Source organism: Plecotus auritus (assembly GCF_963455305.1).
Source record: "Plecotus auritus genome assembly, chromosome: 4".
NCBI classification, from domain to species: Eukaryota; Metazoa; Chordata; class Mammalia; order Chiroptera; family Vespertilionidae; genus Plecotus; species Plecotus auritus.
In genome coordinates, this window is record NC_137775.1 from 46,588,214 (window position 1) to 46,604,981 (window position 16,768).

Sequence of the window (16,768 nt, forward strand, 5' to 3'; positions counted from 1 at the left end):
TTCAGAAATTTCTATTTGTATTATTACTTCAGGTTCAGGGAGTATAAAAGAAATATATTTTATACCATGGGTGGATGAAAGGTGAGGTTTAAATAGACCTATTATTCATGGGAGAAATAATCAAATGACTCTGCTAAAGATATTTTTGCAAATATGTGTTATTTTTCCTTGTTAAATTAAAATAGTAATAACTCTTAAACAGCATTTTTAAGCATAAAGGAAACTTTTTCTTACTTTCATAAACTTTTACTTTTGGGGACTCAATTTTCTACCATAGTGATTTGATTAATTATTTAGAAACTCAATAGTAGACATCAGAGATAGCATACATGCTCTTAAGATATTCTGTTTCCTTTGTTATTTTGTTATGTTGTAGACACATGCCATAATCAATGAATATACCTTGTGCCACATTGCAGAATACTCTTGTTCTCTTTTTTATAGATGTTCTCCAGATGATGGGACGTGCTGGGAGGCCTCAGTTTGATGACCAGGGCAAAGCTGTAATTCTGGTTCATGACATAAAGAAAGACTTTTACAAAAAATTTCTTTATGAACCTTTCCCAGTAGAATCAAGGTAAATTTTGTTGTAAATTATTTTAAATTAATTTATGTCATAGAAAGTTGGTATTTTTGTGGTTACATTTTATTAGCTAAAAACCAGTAAAACGAGTTCAAAAAATTATTTGAAATGAAACTGAATATAAAATCACTGTAGGACAACATTCAATTTAATATTAATTTTTAAAAACATTTTAGCCCTGGCCAATATAACTTAGTTGGTTGGGCAACATCCTATCCACCTAAAAGTTGCCAGTTCAATTCCCGGGTAAGTCACATGCCCAGGTTGCAGGCTTAATCCCCAGTCAATGTTTTGCTCTCACACCTCTCTCTCTCTCTCTCTCTCTCTCTCTCTCTCTCTCTCTCTCTCTCCCTCTCCCTCTCTCTCTCTCTCTCTCTCTCTCCCTCCCTCCCTCCTTCCCACCCCCCGCTGCAGCTCCATTCTCCCTTCCTCTCTCTTTCAAAATCAATAAAAATATTTTTAAAAAATAAAAAAGTTTTTAAAAGAAGTGGTATAGTACAGTGTTCAGTTGCATGTACTCTGGAGCCAGACAGTCTGCACTCCACCACTTGCTTGTGATATTGAACAAGTTATTTGACTCCTCAGTGCCTTATCTGTAAAATGGGAGATGATAGCTTTAGTAGCTGTCTCATAGGATACTTGTAATGATCAAATGTATAGTTCTTGAAACAGTGTCTATCCCATAATAAGTGTTTAATAAGGGATTAGTTTGGTGTGCATCTTTGGGGTATCCTATATAATAAAAGCCTAATATGCAAATCGACCGAACGGCAGAATGCCGGCAGAACAACTGGTTGCTATGACGTGCACTGACCACCAGGGGGCAGACGCTCAATGCAATACGCTCAGGCCAGCCAAGGTGGGTGCCAGCAGGGGGTCCCCCATCACCCCGCAGAGGGAGGCGACTGGCAGTGGTGGTGGGCAGGGCCAGCGAGCAGGTGGTGGAGCCAGGTCTGCCCAGGTGGGTGCCAGTGGGGGCCTCCCGATCACCCGGCAGATTGCCCCACAGATTGGCCCTGATCACTGGCCAGGCCTAGGGACCCTACCTGTGCATGAATTTCATGCACCGGGTTTCTGGTGTTTTATATATATACTGTAAACTAGGGACCCAGTGCACGAATTCATGCACCTTAAAAGGAACTGTGGGCCACAAGGCTGCAGTGAGCACAGGGGCGGGTCTCAGCCCATCCTCTGCACCCCCACCTAGTCCCTTCTGCTGTTGCCGCTCCCACGTGCTGACAGTGCTGTCCCCACTCGCACCACTGGTACCCTGTCTGCCAGCAGCCCCGCTCCCGCCGTCGCCGCTCCCACGCGCTGATGGTGCCGGTCCCGCTCGCACCCGCTGGTGTCATGGAGTTATTGGGGCCGGCGCTAGCAGCAGGTACGAGTGAGGCCGGCTCCAACAGCAGGTGTGAGCGGCAGCTGCTGCCCTGATTGCCCCTCAGGAGCAGGGGGAGGTGGAGAAGCCCTCAGGGGTGATCAGGGCTGGCAGCTGCCACTTGCACCGGCTGATGGTATCAAGCAATAGGGACCGGTGCTGGGCACTGGCAGTGGGTGTGAGCGGGGCTGGCACCAGCAGCAGGTGCGAGTGCTGGGTGGGACCACAGTGTGTGGGAGCAAAGAATTTTCAGAGGCTCACCCCAGTGACAATGACCGGCGCACCGCCTTGGTCTGGCGCCCCCACTCACTTCCTCCACCATCCCGCCACCATGTTCCAGGCTCTGCCGCCTGCTACCATTGCCCACCATGTTCCGTGCACTCCCCCTGGTGGTCATCACATGTCATAGCGACCAGTTGTTCAGTTCCACCTTCAGTCTATTTGCATATTAGCCTTTTATTATATAGGACTAGAGGCTCAGTGCACAAATTCATGCACGGGTGGGGTCTGGCTGGCCCGGCCCCAATCGGGGCAGTTCAGGGTGGGCCTGTTGGAAGGAGAAGACGGCGGGAGGTTGGCTGGCGGGCCCTGACCCCGATTGGGGTGGGGAGTCGATTGGTGGGGCTAGTCGTGGGAAGGGGCTGTGGGGGTTGGGCCTAGTGGCCCTGCCCCTGAATGGGGTTGTGGGGGGGGGGGGGGCGATCGGGGGTGGAGCTGGCTAGGAAGAGGGGCCGCGGGCCAATCGGGGTGGTGGGGGCTCATTGGGGGTGGGGGCGGCCAGGGGAGGGGCTGGAGGAAGTTGGCTGGTGGCCCCGTCCCCCAATCGGGCTGGTTCACTGGCCAGTGGGCGTCATAGCGACCAGTCGTTCTGGTCATTAGCTGGCCTTTTATTTATATAGATAGTTATTTTTTTTATTCTGTTATTAATTCCACTAATGTTCATTTCTTTAAATTTGAAAAATGAAAATATTAAATATTGTGAGATATAGGTTACAGTGTACTTAGAGAAAACTTATGACCATAAATCTATATATTTAAAAAGAATGAAAACTCACTTATCTTAGCATCTATTGCAAGAATTTAGAAAAAAATAGCAAATTAAACTCAAAGAAAGAAAATAAGAAAAATAAGAGCAAGAATTAATGAATTGAAACCAAACATAATACATTAGAAGAAAAACAACAATGCCAAAAGTTGGTTCTTTGAAGAGAAGAATAACATTGATAAACCTTTAAGTCTGATCAAGAAAAAGAAGGTGAAGGAACAAACTGTATCAGGAATCAAAAAATACTATAGACATTAAAAAAAAAACAAGGTATTATGAAAAACTTTATGCAAATGATTTTTTAAATTTGTATCAAATGGTAAAATTCCTTTTTTAAAATCTTGTGAAAACTGACACAAGAAGAAATAGAATATCTAAATAATCTCTTATCAATCAAAGCAATTGAATATGAGCCCTGGCTGGGTGGCTCAGTTAGTTGGAGTGTTGTCCTGTACATCAAAAGGTTGTGGGTTTGATTCCCAGTCAGGGCACAATCCTAGGTTGTGGATTCTATCTCAGTTGGGGTGCATATGGGAGGCAACTTATTGATGTTTCTCTCTCACATCCATCTTTCTCGGTCTCCCCCATGCCTTTCCTCTCTCTTTAAAAATCAATAATTTATTTCATAAATGGAAAGATGATGTATTACTTGAAAAGAAAAGAATATAATTTACCACAGTAGCAGGAAAAAATCAGATTACCTTATAGATATAAAAAAAACATTTGATAAAATTACACACCAATCTATAATAATAAAAGGGTAATATGCTAATTAGACCGGACGTCATTCAGGACATCCTTCTGGACAAAGCCAGGGCAGGAGGGAAGCCAGCCTAGGTCCTGGGTGCCTGTGGGTGGCCAGAGGGAAGCCAGCCCGGGTCCCGGGTACCAGAGGGAAGCTGGTGCCGGAAGCCAGGGGAAGGAAGGCCTACTTTTTCACGAATTTTGTGCATTGGGCCTCTAGTTCATAATAAAAATTGTTAGCAAATAGGAATGTAAGTAATGTCCTTAATCTGATAAAGAGTGTCTACAAAAAAAATTTTACATCAGTAAAAATGTAAAAATTTTAATTTTGTACCTTGATGATTATTAATGTGTTACTATTCCAAATTATTACATAGTTTATATAATAATTTCTGTATTAATGAACATTTAGAGAGTTTCCAATTTTTTCCTCTTACATATAATGTTGCAGTGAAGTATTTTGCTTTTCTATCATAACATATAAATGTTTCTCTAGCAGATGATAATGGAAAAGTGAAATTGCTAAGTCATGATGACTGTTCAGATAAGTATTTCCAAATTGCCCTCAAAATTGACTATATGTATTTATACTCTGCCACTGATATGGAGTAATAGAGCAACTTGTTTTTTATTCAGTTTATTATGGCCATTTTCTCATATCCTTAAAACATCCTTAGCTAAAACAATTTTTAATATCTGCATATTGTTCCATATATCACATAATTTACTTAGCTTTTTCTTTTGTTGGACATTACTTTTCATTCTTGTATTTTACATAAGAAAATAAAATGAACATTTTGTTATTCCAGTCTTTCAACACATCTGTTCATTTTTTGTATACTTAACACAATACAATTATGTCATCTATTACTAGGAACTTAATATTCACTGAATGAATGAAGTTAATATATTTGCTCTGTCATAACTTGTATGTCTGTCTTGCCAAACCTCCTTTTATCTGCCTCAGTATTAACCCTTACTTAGTCCCGTATGCCATAACTATACCCTTCCATGCTCTCCCAGCTATATCTTCTGTTGTTGGCTCTTACCTTGGCTCTCAGCTGCTGCTCCTGAAAGTTACTAGCTCTATTCCTGTCAGTCTGTGCTTATTTCCATCTTGCAATTCATTTCCCCTAAATCATATACAAAATATATAAATCATACAAAACACGTTACTTTTGTATCTTGGAACATAACACCTGAGTCTTGACTGTGAGATAAAGTGTGCTTCATTTAATGTTCATGTATGTTTCCCATGTCTTGTTCACCATGTAGTTTATTAGGAGTGCTGTCTGACCATTTAAATGCGGAGATTGCTGGTGGAACAATAACATCTAAGCAAGATGCAATGGATTATATCACCTGGACTTACTTTTTCCGACGCCTTATCATGAACCCCAGGTAAGCACAGGGCACTGTTTATTTCTGTTTTGCACTGAAAGAAAATATGTTTGAAAGTAGTAATCTCTAAGTTCAGGTACACAACAAAAAAGTCAGAACTTTGGACATTCTAGATGTGAGAATTTGCACAGAGAATCACTTGATGTCTTTGATATGATCACAATGTATTATGATATATTAGAAAATGAATAATTGTATGAATTTATTTCTTAGCTTATTTTAATTAATTTAGGATACCCTCAAGGACTTTGCCTGTACTTAGGGAGACAACTGAAGTAATTAAGAAACATGTTAAACTTACATGGTAGTGATTGACTTGAGTACAGCTGGAATTCAAAGAAGATTGAAGCTTGTAAACACATAGAGGAAAAAAAAGAATTTTTGAGGGTTAATAAGGACCCAGCAAGAGAAAATAAAATTGGGGTAGTTGTGGTGAAGTGTCTTTTACTCAAGAAAGTAGATCTTCCTTCAGCACCTATTGTGAGATGTTATTTGTACTAGATGATGAGGCATAAACACAAATGCACATCATACACTATCTTCAAGGGCTGATCTTTTAATATTGGAAATATATATATATATATATATATATATATATATTTACAATATGAATCGTAAGTGCTCTAATAGAACTGTATTTAAGCCTATGAGAGTGAAAGCTTTTCAGAAGAGTTGATCTTAAATCTGGAAGAGAAGAAAAGCTGGAGGCCTTTATGACAAAGGCCGTCAAGGCTTGAAAGTGTGTTTACAGAACTCCAGGAAGTTTGATGTAGCCAGAGTTTAAACAGCATAGAGACAAGAAGATTGTCTTGACCAGAAAGTGGGCCAAACAAGAAAGTAAAGGGCCTCTATGCCATGCTAAGGAGTTTGCAACTGATCCTATGGCTGGGAGCCATTGGGAGCCTTTAAACATGGTTTAACATCACCAAATTAGGTTTCGTTTTGTTTCAGTTCTTACAGCACCACAGTAGGGAATGAGCTGGAATGGGGAGACATTCACAGCAGGGAGACCAGTTAGGAAGCTGTTTAATGATAAGGGGAAGATGAATAGGACCATAAAAGATAGAGAGGGAATGGAAGGAAGGCCAAAGATGAGGGACATTCCTGACATGGGTAGGAGGGAATACTAAACCACTGTAAGGTCTTAAACAGAGAAACCATGATGAAAAATGTAATTACTAAATCTTATCTCTTGTTACCTTAAGAAATTTGTTTTCCACCAACATTTCCACTTGCATAGACAGGAGTTTGAGAATATGGTGACATTTTCCTCAACTGTTGGAACCTCTGGTTTAAATACAAAATGTCATTTGGGAATATGACTGCGAAATTAGTGAGCTCGCCATTTAGCACTGCAAATTTTCATAGTAAGTGGATCACAAGATTAGAATTGTGGAACTGTATAATGAAATAGACTTTACAGGTATTCTAGTTAACCTTCTTGTTTGGTATTGAAGAAAGGGAGACTGGAAACTTAAAGTGACTTGCCCAGGATCCCATAACTACTTTGTGATAAAGCCAGGACTTAAAACCTAAGCTTGCTGACATACCACTCTTTATTTCTTTAGTGTGTAACCATAGATACATTCATTTTTTAGATCATAAGAATAGAGGCAATTAATGGTTAGAAGGAGCTTTGAATTTGGAATCAGAACAATGATTCTTGTTTCAGCACTACCCTTTACTAATTGCAGCTTTGAGTCACTTTGCCTCTCTCAGCTTCACTTTCTTGATCTGGAAAGTGAGTAATAGCCTACCTCACAGGGCCATGTTGAGAATGCAATGCATGAATTAAAGTCTAAGTTCAGTATTAATTATAAAGAATATAATTAATGTTGATTAATGTGCTGTTTTTCCTGTACTCCCTTCCAATTGCTTTATTGATCTATACCAGTGATTTTCAACTGGTGGACCCCAAGAATTTTTAAAACATTCAATACCTGACTATTAAGTCAAGGGCACTGATCTCTTTTCTCTTAGATTGTCAAAAAAAAAATTACAACAACCAACATAACAATAATTGTCTGGTGTGAATGAATCAAAATTATACTTTTTTTTTTTTTCCGGTCAGATCAGCAAATGACATTTTTAGAGAAATAAATACTGGCCAGTTATTTTTCTAGAATGTCCTTAAGTTTGGATTCAACTTAAGCACCCTCATCTCTAAATTCAAGTTTTGCCTTTTTTTTTTTTTTTTTAGCAAAAATACTGTAAAGTGATGTTGTGCTCTTCTCAGTCTAATATCCCATCTATATTTAAAATATCATCAGTATGTGAAAGACCCCAAACTATGTTACTCCAGTCTGCTCTCTATCAATGTACAATCTCATTTTTCCACCTGCCTTATGAATGCTGTCAAGTAGTCTTCCCACCATCATATCAAACTCAACATGTCTGAAACGGAATTAATCACATCCCAAATTCTCTTCTAATCTAACTTTCTTACTTTTGTTAATGTTATTATCCTGCATCCATTTACCTTGACTTCCAACGTAAAGTTACTTTTTAAATTTTCTCTTCTTTATTTTCTTAGTTCTCCAACTGTTTGACCTGCTTTTAGTCTAACCCCAGTCTAGCCTAATTTGCAAACTGTCAGATGGTATTGATCAGAAATTAAATGTATTATATTGGAGGTGGGAACTAGATAAAGTTTAGTTAGCAGACATAGAAAGCATTCAGTCTTTAAATTCAGATAATGAGTAGGAGAGTGAACAGTTTATATTTTCAACTGTGAGAGTGAGATGAGCCAAGTGCACAGTGGGAGACATCATTTGGAATAGGGATCCCACTGAGAGGGAACTGAAGTAGGCATCTCTCCCTGTTGCTCTGGTTATAAACTGCCTTCTATTTAATAGTATTATGGTGAGAAAATCTACATGCAACTATAATAAACAGTACTAATTAGGGGCAGAACAGGATGTTTGGGGTGTTAGCACAGTGGATAAAGATGAAATCTTGAGGGTTATTACTGAAAAAATTATACTGAGCCTCTAAGCCAAAAAATTTCTTGGGTATTGATGACTTAAGGGGCTTCCTGCTCATATGCGTGTAAATAAGTGAGTTTTCCTTCATTCCCATTGCCTCACCTTCTATATTGATGGCCATCTTTGCTAGGAGGAAATTCTGGAGTGAGAGTCAGAAGGATACATCATCCTGATGCATCAGCTTAGGGCACTTAGTTGTGGCAGCTGCTTTTCCTGCTCTCTCACTGCTCCAAATGAATGTTGAGTATTTACCGCCCCCCCCCCCACCCCCATCAGAGGAGACATTAACCCACACCAAGTGAGGTTCCTCTCACTTATGCACTTTTGCTGTCACTCTTCTTCCTGCATGGAGTGCCCTCTCAAGCCCTTATACCCAACCAAGCTTTAACAGTCTTAAAAGTCTGGTTATCTGTTAGTGAATACGCTTCAATTAATTTCAGGGGGTGGTGGTTTATCCTCTCTTTACCATCTATATCAAGAGTGCCAGTCCTTTAGTAGCCATCTATACATATTTTGAGATACCTGGCCAATTAAAGACGCCAAAGGTAGAAAGGGGGAGATGTTGATCAAAGAATACAAGCTTTTAGTTAAAAGATAATTTCTGAGATTATAACATACAGTGTGGGGACTATTGTTAATAATAATGTATTGTGGTGTATGTGTTTTTAAAAAAGGTGCTCACATCTGAACAAAAACTTGAATGAAGTAAGGAAATTGACCACATGACTATATAGGGATTATTGTGGGCCAAGGGAACAGGAGATGGTCTAAGGCAGGCAGGTCTGGTGTGTTTAAGGCACAGTAAGGAGAAGGTGTGGCTCAGAGAATAAGTGAGGGGTGGAGAGTAGCAGGAGATGAGATTAGGGATGTGGGGGTCAGTGGTAGTACAGGTCATGTGGGACTTTAGAGACCATGGTAAGGACTTTGACTTTCATTCTGGATAAAATGGGAACCATTGTAGGAGTTTTGAGGAGAGGATTGACAGGATGTTTCTATATCATAAGACATGTCAATTATAATCATAAATGTTATAAATGATTTAAACTTTCTTGTTGAAATAAATTTTCTAGATTCATTTTTCTAAATTCAGCTAAATAATTTATAAGTAACATGTCAAATAAAAATGATGTAGAAAAGTTAAAAATTAAGGATTGAAGGAAGATATGAAGGAGAATAATAAAGAGAAAGTAATAGCTGAAGAATTAAATCATGAAACGAAATTTAAGGCAAAAAAGATTTAAAAAGACAGAAGAATGGCTCATATTGATAGCAAGCTCAATCACTACAAAATTATAGTAGTTTACAAATTTTTACATAACTAAAAATATAGCATCAAAATATATAAAACAACAAGTGATTGAAATCTAAGACTAACTAAATTACAGTCATATTGAAAGATTGTCAGTTTATATTCTTGTGTGTGTGATATGTATATGCAAGTATACCGTATATGCATATAAAGATACATATTTATATTAATAAATGTATGTAGACACACATACATATACACATTCATTTGGTCAACTATATATAAACACATGTACTGGGGCATCATGACATATACTATATTCTAAATTGAGTTCTGGAATCAATTTGTATGTTCAGTTTTACTCTCTCTTTTCCCTTGAGAAAGCTTTTAAATATTTCTGGAACAAAAAATGTTGTGGTAGTTTCAGCTGTCCCTGCAACCACTTTCATTATTTCTGTCATTATTACTGCTGCATAATCCGAACATAAAAAAACATGGTGCTGTAACAAATGACTTCCCAGTACTGACAGTTATAGCAGCAGCATTTCAATGCTGATGAAAAATTTCCCAGCGAGATCTCTGGCCAGGTTTACATAAACCAAACAGGAAATGGCTGCCACTATTCCCATTAAATCCAAACTGTTTGGTGTAACTTTATCTGTGTTTTACATTACAGTAAAATCTCTTTTATTCTCAACTGTTGAAATTTTATCCCTTTCAAGGTTGGAAAAAGATAACTTGAGGTTGCATATGTGATATTCTTGTTTGTCCTTTGATAAGATCGTTTAAAGATAATTTTTTGAAGTTGTTTCACTTTTTGATTGTTTAAATTTAATGAACTTTGTAAATTTTTATGGTAGAGGGAGGTTTGTTATGACTTTTTCCCAATGGACTGCTAATACAAGTTAGCCTGTCTAGCCCATGTGCTAGATGCTGTCAGTATCAAACTGCCTTTGACTTTCACACCTCTCAGGGGACTAGTAATTGTTGTGTTCAAACAGCCTGTAATTGTGATCCCGCTGGCTTTCTCAGTACGCTTCTGGCTATTAGAATCATTAAACAACTCAGCACCTGTTAACAGCATTGTAAATATTCAACCCTGCTTGTGTGCAGGTTGAGTCCAATATAGAGAAATCTTATAGAGCTCAGCCTCATAAATTAGAGCTTCTGACAAGTCAATTATTGTGAAACTGGATTTCTCCATGAAATAAATGAAATAGCATGCTGGCAGAAAGGTAGGCTGTCCATTTGTGGCAAAGAGAAGATAATGACTTGATGATTCAGTGCACTGAGCATGAAAATACCTAGTATTCTTTATCCCAAATTAAACAGTTGTGTTAATATTTCTGTTTAAAGAAAGAGTGAATTATAAATTTTGTACTGTGGAGAGTGCACCATGAACACAAACCTTTTTACTTAGCTGTTGCAGCTTTTTTCAAGTTAGTAAAGTGATTATTGAAATTACATGTAATGTTTTAAGCTAAATGCTAATAATTATTTAGACTAGAAATTATACAATGACTGAAAAGTACACGTGATAGAAGTGAAGGCCATTTGATGCTACTAATAAAGATCATGTAAATATAAACTCCATCCTTTATTCACACAAAAAACTGTCAATATTTTATCTCTCAAATTTTGTTACCTAAAAACTGACTTCATTTACATTTAGTTGTATTATTTAACAGTGTCTTGTAAATTGCATGTCTAATTAAGCTTACTTTTATAAGTATTTGAAAATTCTTTATGTATCTTTGGAATCTCAGTTGAAATACTAACAAAAAATACTTGGTGTAAATCAGTAAAGTTATATCATTAACAAAAATAGATGCATTTTAGTATTTGTGTTGGCTGCATAGGAGACAAGTATTTTAATTATTGAGATTTTACTATTATATTCTTGTATAATATTTTAATTAACATTCTCTATTTTTAAAAGTTGTCACTTTTTTTAAATAAATAAAAGTTATCACTTATGCCAGAATGCCCAAAGAAAACAATTTTAGGAATTTCTAAATTTTAGATTACCCCCAGATATTGTAAGAATGAAAGTGTTAATATTGAATACATTTTATGGCAATTCAGTTACTTAAACTGAAATTTATATTTCTTATACAAATCAATAAAAACGTTGGTGAGTACATCCAAGAAGAACTATAGTAAGAAGAAATATCAATGGAAGCTTTTTAAGTTATTATGCTCAAAAAACTTGTTAATTTTTAGCGAGTTAGGTTATAGATAATACTTTAATACTAGAGGCCTGGTGCATGAAATTCGTACCCAGGTAGGGTCCCTAAGGCCTGGCCGGTGATCAGGGCCGATCAGGGTCTTCTTTCCCCTGGCTGCCGGCTGCCTGCCTTCCCCCAGCTGCCAGCTGCTAGCCCGGCCTTCCTTCATTCCACGCTGCCACTTGGTGGTCAGCGCATGTCATAGCAAGTGGTCGAACTCCCAGTCGGTTGAACTCCCAAGGGGACATTTGCATATTAGCCTTTTATTATATAGGATAGTCATCAGATAATTTGTTGTATTATCAGAGACATGATTTTATTTGATTATTTGTGTAATTTATTTTCAATGTTTAAGAAATGTTTACCCTAACTGTACTTTATCTGGATAAAAGCTAGAAATTAGTCTAAAATTTTTCCAATAGACTTAAATAAATAAACAAGAGAAGGGGTGTTAGGCCATCAAAATGTATCTTGTAATACATAAAACAGTGGATAAAATAAATGTAAGAAAAAGCCTAGAATTTTTAAAGGAAAGTTTTTATTAATGGTTTTGAATATTATTTGTGAGTATACCAGATTTATTTATTAAGTCATAAACTGGTAAAGTTAGCATTCCAGTTATATTTATAGAAGAATGGGATGTGGTAATCAGTAGCAACATCCATGATATTTTTTTTGTCTTCAAATAGCATGATAGATAAATTTATAGATAAAAAATGGAATTTTTAACTTTTTTTCATGGTAATATGATTTTCATAATGTCTTCTTTCTGTAATTTTAATAGCTTGATTCTTTCTCTATAAATAGTACTATTTATTCAGTGTCCTAGGTACATTTACACTAGTTTTTCAATTTAGAAATAACTATCAGTTATATTTTTGTCCAGACATCTGAAAAAGTGTTGAAATTTTATAGGCTTATCAAGCCAAATGAATGTGAAATATAGTGGTACCTCCTTTATCCAATGGAGATATGTTCCAAGACCGTCTAGCAGATGCCTGAGACAGGCATAAAGTTTAATTTATAAATTAGGCACAGTAATAGATTAACAACAACTAACGATAAAAGAGAACAATTATAACAATATACAGAATTAAAAGTTATGTGAAAGTGGTCAGTTGTTTCAGGGGCTTTCTTGCTGAGGTCTTTGTATAGGCTCAGTGCTTTCTGGCACAACACATTGCCAACAGTTAGAACTCATTTTCTCTTTGTGTCTGCCACCCACAAATTTAATTAATGCCTTTTCTATCTTAACTAAGCACTTACAAGTACTGTGGCCTCAACTTTTGCAGTTTGAGGTGCAACAGCAAAACTAGCACAAATTTCTTTTTACTTCTTCACAATTTCAAGGGTGCCAGCTTCTCTTTGGCATATATGAATTGCCAGGATCACTACTTCTGTCCTGTGCTTGGGGGGCTATCATTAAGTAAAATAACTTACCTGAACACAAATACTGCAATATTGTGACAGTCGATCTGATAACCAACATGGCTATTAAGTGACTCATGTGCAGGTAGGGTATACAAAGTAGATAACGGGATGGTTCACCACCCAAGTGGGACTTATCAGAGTGGTGCCACATTTCATCAGGCTTCTCAGTGTAGTGTACAGTTTAAAACTTACGAATTATTTCCAGAATTGTCATGTAATATTTTCAGACTGCAGTTGACCATGGGTAACTGAAACCTTGGAAAAGAAACTGAATACAGGGGATCTACTGTATACAGTAAGAGCTACCGTATGCAGAAAGTTTGGCTGATAAATTTCATTTGTTGAGAAAAAATGAAAGACAAATTGTATGACTACAACTTGAACACTGTAGAGATTAAGGGCACTGACCCCTGTGTAGTAAAAATTTGTGTATAATTTTTGACTCCCTAATTTAACTACTAATAGCCTATTGTTGACCAGAAGTCTTACCTATCACATTATTATTAACACATATTTTATGTTAAACGGATTATGTTCTGTATTTTTACAATAAAGTAAGCTAGAGAAAAGAAAATCTTAAAGAAGAGAAATAGATTTACAATATTTGTTGAAAAAAAACACACACATATGTAAGTGGACCCAGGCAGTTCAAACCTGTGTTGTTCAAGGTCAACTATAATTTGGAATGGCTTTGAGGGGTCCGTGTCTCTGATGGGGCATTGAATGTCCAGAATTTTTATTTTCACCTCTAAATAGAATGCATTATTCTAACTAAGTACTTCAGGATAATGGAAATAGAATTTTCTAATGATTTCTAATGCTGGTTTTTCACTTTCAGATATGCCTGGTTAGATGCAAGTTTGTACATTGTGTTCAAATTAACGACAGCACTGGTTTCAATACTTATCTATCTGTTCATTGATAAATATTGCTTTATTCTAAAGTTGGTAATTTCTCCACAGACTAAAATTAAAAGTAACAATTTTTATGAAAATTAAAATTCTTAGCATATGATTTACAGTTATTTTCCCAAATAAATAGCCTGTTATAATCCTTACTCATTAGAGACTCTCATATTTGGTTTTATACCTAACCATTTGTGCTAACTTCTCTTTCTAATGAAAAAATATTCTGCCATGATTTAAGAACTGCTTTGTGTATTTTAAAATAAATTTTATAGTATATTAACCCCAAATCCTTCCCTTTGAAGAAAGAAAAAATTACTGTATTGACAGATTGTGGTTTTCTTTAGGCCTCTCCCATTTGAGATCATTATCACTTGCTTCCCAAGCCACTTGCTTTCCTAGTCCTGTACAGATGCAAACCCTCATTTTTGGGGTTCAGTGATGAGTCTCTTCTCTGAGGCCACTGTCCACTCCTGATTAGGATGGAAGTAGGGCATATAAATTCCTTATGCCAACCAGCAAATAGAAGTCTGTCGTGACTGTGGTGGCAGTCCCTCGCCTTCTGGATCTATTCCCAGACAAAGATTCCTAGTGATTTTAGGGATTTACCAAAAACCCCAGGAGTTACTGAGGGAGACATTCAGGTGAATGGCATGTCCTTAGACTTTTTACTTGGAAAATATAGAGAGTTGAATCTGTTTCCTTATATAGGAGCTTAGTTAGACTGCCTATTATTAGCCTGATGATGTTCTTTCCAGTCTTTAGGATGACAATTATTCCTCAAGCATTAAGAGAACAGTCATTGACTAAATTTCCTAAAAGAACTGATCTACCACCCAAATCAGTGATCTACCACCCAAATCAGTAGTTCTTTGAGTTTTATAAAGTTGCTGAACTTTATAAAGTTCTTTGAGTTTTATAAAGTTGCTGGGTTTTTATATATATATACTAGAGTCCCGGTGCATGAATTCATGCATGGATGGGGTCCCTGGGCCACCGATCAAGGCTGTCTTGCCCATTCTAAATTGGGGCCGATCAGGGCCAGCTGGCCGGGGAGAGGGACTACAGGAGGTTGGCCAGCCATGGTAGGTTGGCTGTTGGAGCGCACTGACCACCAGGGGGCAGCTCCTGCGTTGAGCGTCTGCCTCGTGGTGGTCAGTGTGCCTCATAGCGACCGGTCATTTGGTCAACTGGTCATAATGGTCACCTAGGCTTTTATATATATAGAAAACTGTATGTTTATATTTATACTAGAGGCCCAGTGCATGAATTTCATGCACCAGGAGAGGGGTGTCCCTTAGCCAAGCCTGCACCCTCTCCAATCTGGAACCCCTGAAGGGATGTCCGAGTAGGATCGGGCCTAAACGGGTAGTCGGACATCCCTCTTACAATCCAAGACTGCTGACTCCCAACTGCTTCCCTGCCTGCCTTCCTGATTGCCCCTAACCACTTCTGCCTGCCAGCCTGATCACCCGCTAACCTCTCCCCTGCCAGCCTGATTGATGCCTAACTGCTCCCCTCCCAGCCTGATTGCCCCTAACTGCCCTTCCCTGCAGGCCCAGTTGCCCCCGACTTCCCTCCTCTGCCGGCCTGGTCACCACTAACTGCCCTCCCCTGCAGGCTTGACTGCCACCAACTGCCCTCCCTTGCAGGCCTGGTCCCTCCCAACTGCCCTCCCTTGCAGGCCTGGTCCCTCTCAACGGCCCTCCCCTGCTGGCCATCATGCGGTGGCCATCTTGTGTCCACATGGGGGCAGCTATCTTGTGTGTTGGAGTGATGGTCAATTTGCATATTACTCTTTTATTAGATAGGATAGAGGCCTCGTGCATGGGTGGGGGCCAGCTGGTTTGCCCTGAAGGGTGTCCTGGATCAGGATGGGGGTTCCCTTGGGGTATGGGGTGGCCTGGGAGAGGGTCCTGTGGTGGTTTGCAGGCCGGCCACGCCCCCCGGCGACCCAAGCGGAGGCCCTGGTATCTGGGATTTATTTATCTTCTATAATTGAAACTTTGTAGCCTTGAGCAGAGGCCAGGGCAGGCGGAAAGCTTGGCTTCCTCCATCGCCGGGGAAACCCAAGCCTCCTGCTCGCTCTGTGGCCGCAGTCATTTTTGTTGGGATTTATTTATCTTCTATAATTGAAACTTTGTAACCTAGTGCCAGCCAGGGTGTGCGGGTACCTTGGCTTCCTCCATTGCCAGGGAAACCCAAGCCTCCTGCTTGCTCTGTGGCCACAGCCATCTTGGTTGAGTTAATTTGCATACTCACTTCTGATTGGCTGGTGGGCGTGGCTTGTGGGTGTGGCGGAGGTGCTGTCAATTTGCATATTACTCTTTTATTAGATAGGATATAATATGCTTCTCACCCTTTCTAAATCTAGTACATAAGTTTAGTTTGCTGCAAACTTATACACTGAAGTAAGGCTAGTTTTAACACTGAAAAGTTAGTATATACTATTTTTTTCTGGGGTTTTTTTTTTGAGGGGGTAATAATTTTTAATTATGGTTGATGTACAATATTATATTAGTTTCAGGTGTACAACCCAGTGATTAGACATTTATATAACTTATGAAGTGATCACCCCAATATTTCAAGTGCCCGTCTGACACCATACATAGTTATTACAATATTATGGACTATATTCCCTATGCCGTACTCTACATCCCCTTACTGTTCTGTAACTACTGATTTGTGCTTCTTAATTCCTTCCCTTTTTTCATCCCCCAAACCTCCTACCATCTCACAGTCATCAAGGTGTTCTCTATATCTTTGAGTCTGTTTCCATTCTTGTTCATTTGTTTTTTAGATTCTACATATAAGTGAAGT

At 38.5% G+C, this 16,768-nt stretch overlaps 1 protein-coding gene across 1 annotated transcript in view; it reads left to right on the forward strand.

Moving 5' to 3' along the window:
• ASCC3 (activating signal cointegrator 1 complex subunit 3) overlaps nucleotides 1–16,768 on the forward strand; it is a 288,876-nt gene that overhangs the window by 193,671 nt on the left and 78,437 nt on the right. Inside the window, exons 33-34 of the mRNA XM_080665788.1 lie at nucleotides 445–577; nucleotides 5,026–5,151. Of these exons, the coding sequence (XP_080521914.1) occupies nucleotides 445–577; nucleotides 5,026–5,151 (259 nt within the window). The remainder of the gene's footprint in view (nucleotides 1–444; nucleotides 578–5,025; nucleotides 5,152–16,768) is intronic.